Source organism: Watersipora subatra, chromosome 3, assembly GCF_963576615.1.
Source record: "Watersipora subatra chromosome 3, tzWatSuba1.1, whole genome shotgun sequence".
NCBI classification, from domain to species: Eukaryota; Metazoa; Bryozoa; class Gymnolaemata; order Cheilostomatida; family Watersiporidae; genus Watersipora; species Watersipora subatra.
In genome coordinates this window covers 31,721,461-31,727,474 of record NC_088710.1, presented here as the reverse complement: position 1 = coordinate 31,727,474, position 6,014 = coordinate 31,721,461, and the positions used below count along the sequence as shown (strand labels likewise).

The following is a 6,014-nucleotide window of genomic DNA, read 5'->3' as shown; positions in this document are numbered from 1 at the left end:
ACTTTTGTTAAAGTCTACATTACACTGGTACATGACAAGAATGACTTTGAGATCATGAATGGCATGAGGGACTAGGTAAGTTTAAGCCAAGTTTAAAGGCCGAAAAACTTCCCAACTCCGACTGCCATTGAGATTGAAGTAAAACAGTAAACTGTTGAGTCATATTCAACCTATTCATTGAAAAGTAAAACCAGATAATTTTTAGAATTACAGTGGTGTGCATAAACTTGGAATCACCAGTTAAATCTTCAGAAAATAGAAAGCAAATGGAAGATCCATTCGATATAGAGTGAACAAAACAATGTGATTCCAAGTTTATGCACACCACTGTACTTATAAGCAGTGCTCGTGTAAGCTTGGCACATGCTATAAAATAGGTGATGATATAAAAAGATGTTTGCTTTCTTTTAAATGTTCTGTAGGTTAAAATAAAAGGGAGAGACAATTCTTAAATTTAAATTAGTTGTGAGCAACTGTTGAAATATTCATGACTAATTCACTGAATTGCTGTTTAAAATTATTGAGCATTCGATAAACAGGCCATGGTATTCCCTAATGCTAGAATTGCATCCACAGACTAATAGCATCATAACTGACAAATCCACATCAGAGAGTCCATGCAAGTCCCTAGCTGGCTCATATGAAGAATACGGCCTTTATTAAACAATGGCATGTACAGATAACTACTAACTTTATACAATATACGTATATATATATATATAATCTGAGATGCACCTAATGTCCCTATCCCATGTATCTAATTTTACATTAACTGAAAAAATTTCGTGTCATGAAATTAAGAAGCAGACCGAACGTAGCCTGCCTTCTATAACATAACTAAACATAAAAAACAAGGCAGACATGATTATAACTTCAGAAAGCACTTGTGAATTGTACAACGAGAGGACTTATCAGGAATGAGAGGAATCAAGAAGGTATTCCATCTCGAGACTAAACGTTGAAGAAATCATATCTACAATAGAAAAGTGGCAAGTTGACTCCCTAGCTCACAACTCATAGTTAATAATCTCTGCTAAGTGAGGCACGTATCATAAGCACTCACCTATCAACAGGATAGGAGTTACGCTCGGTGAAAAGGATGACTGGCAATGCAGTTAAGATCAATAGAACAAGGCTATAGAAGGGCAACCTACTGTTTTTTGTACTCATGATCAAATCTTTCATCTTCTTCCTCTTCCTTCTCATCGCTAGACAGTAGTTCATCAACAGGAGGAGGTAACTCCGCTGGTATGGATGTACCAGGCTGTATGCGTTCAAACGGGCTGTACTTTAACGTTGGTGCTGTGTATAAACAACAGTCAGCATCTCAGGGGAGAAAAGGGATAATCAACCCATTCTATTGTGCTAATACTGGTTTGGATCGAACATACCCAAGAGCCAAGACCATAAAATTTCAAGTTCAACTTGTTATAAGTAAAGGCCTGCAACTACAAAAAATATCAATTGTTATGAATGTTACTAAAGACAATGATAACTGACAGCCACATGACAAAAGTTGAGACGTTAAATCTATAAACCAACTCACCCAGACACCAACTGTTTCACATGCAGACATGTTTTTGTAACAATTACCGTAAGTACCTGCGTATAAGACGCACATTTTTTTTTAAAGAAATTGACCTAAAAACCCAGGTGCATCTTATCCATGGATACTTTTATTATAAAAATTATGCATTTATCATAATATCGAAAAATTATTATAAAAATTTCAATTGTACAATATTTATTATCGTGGTCACCATTAGCGGATCGTAGGCATGTTGACTTTCCTCAAGTTGCCGCCCTTGATGAAAGTATGCTCACCATTAATCATCCATTCAGCCCATTTCTGCTTTAATGCTGCTTTGAATCGCTTATTCACAAGGACATTCGTCGGTTGCAAAATACTGGTCACGCTGCCAGGGAAAAGACAAGTCTGTATTGTGCCGCTTCAATTTTGATTTAACATGGTTGGTTGTAAGGCATCGGAAGGCATCTGACATCAGCACTGTTCGCTGTCACCAATCATTTGACATGTCGAATGATTTCTCGAAAATTTATATGAAACACCATCGGTTCTATAAAAATTAATAGAAATTGAGGAATAAAATTAGGATGCGTCCTATACGCAGTTACACAGTTTTTCCATTGTTTTTGGGGTCAAATATCCACTGCGTCCTATACATGGTATCGTCCTACACGCAGGTATTTACGGTAAGTTTTCTACCAGTCATACGCTAACAAACAACAAAATTCTGGTAAGTCGACCATTCAAAGAAGGCATCGCTTCTTTGATGTGCAGGTAGGTGCCAGATAACCGTCAACACAACACACATTATCGACAACTATGATCATGGAACAATGGCTCACTCACTCGGTTTTATAAGAAAAGGTGACTTGCTGTAGTCGATACCCTCTTCGTCATCAGAACTTGTGATCATGAGATCCATATTGGACTGCACATATGACGGCTTCTACAACACCAACTAAATGTGAAAATTGCACTCTAATTTTTTTTATTTCCTTTGCTCCCAAGATGAACTCATTTTTCAGACAAAAGTGTTGACACAACTAATGCAGTTGCTATCCATAACATAGTCATGTCACTTGTACATAGGTGTCATTTGTCCTTTTATACATGTAGCTATGTCATTCATCATGCCATTGAGCTGTCACTTGTCATCCACATCACTCACCACAGCATTTGTCATTTACAGTACATGTCACTTGTCATGTTTTAGCACCGTCATCTGTCATTTAATAAAATAGCCAAACCTCAGTTTGACCATAATCCATTCTAAAAGGCTTTGTAAGAAATCATTTCAAAATCCAAGACTATTTTTCTAATTATAACTAACGTAAATAATTTTAATCCGTTCAAAGTCTAAAATACAACATTTCAAAGCTTTCATCCTATTTCACATCATAAACTGTAAACGTGTGTAATAAGAAAGACGGTGAAATGTGAAATACATAAAATAGACTAGACTTGGCTGGAGAATTCCCTGTACTATTTTGCTGTATCTGTAGCAACTTGTACACCAGCTTCATTTACTCAGTCTTATGGGCTTAAGACTGAGACTTTTTGTTTAGCGTATAGTCAGGCTGTATACGATAAACAAAAAGGTATAGAAACAGACTATGTTTCATTGTAATAAACTATATGGAAATATAAAAGATCATGGAAAAACTAAACCTTTTGTACATGTAGGTTTTAGTTTTACCAAGTTAGTTTTACCAATTTTAAGAGAAACATTAATGTAGCGAACGCCTTCACTAAGGTTATGGTCTACAAAACTCTCATGAAAGAGTACAGCGATGTATCCAAAGATCATGTGAAATAAAATAATCACATCAGAAACATTCATTGTCTTCTATTTTTATCAGTTCTAACATAAAACAGATCTTCTTTCAGTTTGCTCAAAAACCACATTTTTGGTTTGTTGTCTGACGCATATAAATGTTAAATTTTCTAGTCAAAATCCAGTTTGATCAAGATCAGAAGCATTTAAAAGCTGAGGTATGACAGTAGTGTCACCTGTCAGTCCATACTTGAGATACTCACCAACTAATAATACATCGTAGCAAATAATATTGTCACTTGTCATAACGTAAGAGTAAAAAGGAATGGTAATAAGGGTGGATAAAACACTGACAACCCATGGAAAAACTGACTTATCACAAGGACTGACCTTGTAACCAGGTTTCATAAGGTTGCTCCAAAGTTTGCGCTTTTCTTTGTACAGGGCATACTTTATCTCTGAAGAATAGATCTCCCTGCCACTTTTTTTAGAAACGATTGTATCATAGAGCGGCCCCAACGTGAATTGGTATGGTCCACAGCTAACAAATGAAAATCGCACAAAGAAAAAACCAACTTGAATAAAAAGATGAAGACAAAGGGATATTGAGAAAAAAGTCAAAATGTTGAAGAGAAAGTAAGGCATCTAGCCCGAGTGGCAAGTGGAAAGAAGGGGGAGTTGCAGCAGTAGATGTTATACCTAAAGTGGAGTTTCTCAGCCTTGTATGTGAGAGAAGGAGGTGGATCAAGAGTGAGGGCATCGTGCACTTGTACTTGTATCATGAGAAACTTTGAGCACTCCCACCAGAGCACTTTTGGTATCTGACTAAAAGATAAAATTATGAAATGGGATAATGAAATAAAAAAATGCAATGCTAATTTACTATCACCTACTAAACTGCATGTATGACTTACACTAACAGTTGATTCACATGGCATATCCATAACCTAGGATTTCGACCAGTTGATATAACTTACGTAAAATGCCATACTCGCTACATCGCAGTAGACTTTATGAGTCAAAACAGTATGAACTTTAAGGTACAGCAGTCCCTCGCTACTTCTTGGTTCAATTTTCATGGCTTCAGTACTTCTTGGAGTACAAAAAAATTACAGATACATTCACACAAATATTAAAAATAAGAAAATAAATAGGAAAACAAAAAACCAAACTACATAAAACTCCCTCCATACTCTGGCCCAGTGAGATCCCTCCTCAAGCATCATTGTCATAGAATCCGTCGCAATTCGACGTTTTCTTTTTACATTTTTTTAAAGTGTAAAAATTCAAAGGTCTTGTGACACTCCGAATAATTTAATGAACTAAAGAAAAAAAGAGAAGATGCATACGACTAATGAAAGAGTAACTTTATTACATAAGAGCTTGTTAGTTTCTATCTCATGGATTTTTGCAGGAGACGCCGGCACCAATTAACCACAACATATGCCGGGTTACTGTACTTGTGAATCTTATTGAACAATAGAATATCACCTGTCTCAAATCAAACAATTACATATTTGACGAGATTAGGCAGATAACTCCTAGCATTTTAAGAAGACAACTCAAGCTAGTTCGGAAAGGCCCGCCTGTCAAGTTACATGTAGTAGATTTCTACTAGCGAAGCCAGAGTCTGCTTTGTGTACTTGTGCTCAGGAGCAGGTAAACTGATTTTGTCTGTTCAATTACCTAGTTTGCGCCTTTTTCATTAATGAGCCATGCATTTTTCTTAATTTAGAAAACAGTTTAAAATTTTATTGAATAATATTTTACAATACTATTATCACCAGCATTGCTATTTGTTATAGCAAATATTTATTGTTCACCATGGCAGCTGTAATGGTCATTGGTGTTTCCACCAGCAGTTTGACAGGCTGTAAAGTCACATCGACATGCAGTGTGGCTAAACGTCCAAAGGATTAGTTATAATAAATATTAATGCTAGTTTGTGGTTTTTAGAGAAAACCCCTGATAAACCTGCAAAATAATTATATTGAGTTGTTGTAGATTCAGTATACAGCCTGTAACAGTCATTAAAAAAGCTAAATGTTTCAGAGTGATTCATGCTTGCTGCAACATCGACGATGGAGGTTGAGCCGATTGGTCCGTAAACTTTAAAGGTTGACTTGCAACAAAATTCACATTACAGTTATTTGGTATCAAAAGATTCGCCATGTCTTACTCTGTTGTGTGGTAGGTGCCAAATATGTGGAAATGTGATTAAAAGCTCTTAAAAGCTCAAAAACAAAAAGCCGCCGTAGATTGGAATCTCTTGATTTCGATGACGTATCCGCGCCGTATGGTTATTGTCTTGTCACGTGATGTTCTCGCGTGAATTGAAAGGCCAATAAAAAGCTCAATATCAAAATTATCGTAGCAATAGTTTACGATAAACACTTCGGGTTTTACCTAAGACCCCGTATCAAATATAGATGCTCGCTACTTTTCAGTTTCGGCTTGACCATTCCGTTCGACTATTCATGTCTGAGTTGCGATCATAAAAAATGTCAAATTTTGAAGAGTTAAGACCCTGGCGTTTCGAGCCTGACGCTCTATCTGAAGAAGATCCTCAACAGAATGAAACCTCCCAGCAAGTAAGCACCGCCACTAGCCAGCTCTTATGTGCCAAGCTAGCTAGTAGTAATAGTTTTAGCTTGAGAGTGATAAAACGAATATTATTATATATGATTTTAATGATGATAATTATCGCTTCAA

General features: G+C 36.3%; 1 protein-coding gene across 1 annotated transcript in view; it reads right to left on the bottom strand.

Annotated features, from left to right (window-relative positions):
- Nucleotides 1–679: 679 nt before the first annotated feature.
- LOC137391338 (uncharacterized) overlaps nucleotides 680–6,014 on the bottom strand; it is a 47,163-nt gene continuing 41,828 nt past the window's right edge. The window contains exons 13-17 of the mRNA XM_068077782.1: nucleotides 4,002–4,127; nucleotides 3,693–3,843; nucleotides 2,375–2,474; nucleotides 1,155–1,302; nucleotides 680–973 (exon numbers count right to left, since the gene is read on the bottom strand). Coding sequence (XP_067933883.1) covers nucleotides 952–973; nucleotides 1,155–1,302; nucleotides 2,375–2,474; nucleotides 3,693–3,843; nucleotides 4,002–4,127 — 547 coding nt within the window. The 3' untranslated portion in view covers nucleotides 680–951. The remainder of the gene's footprint in view (nucleotides 974–1,154; nucleotides 1,303–2,374; nucleotides 2,475–3,692; nucleotides 3,844–4,001; nucleotides 4,128–6,014) is intronic.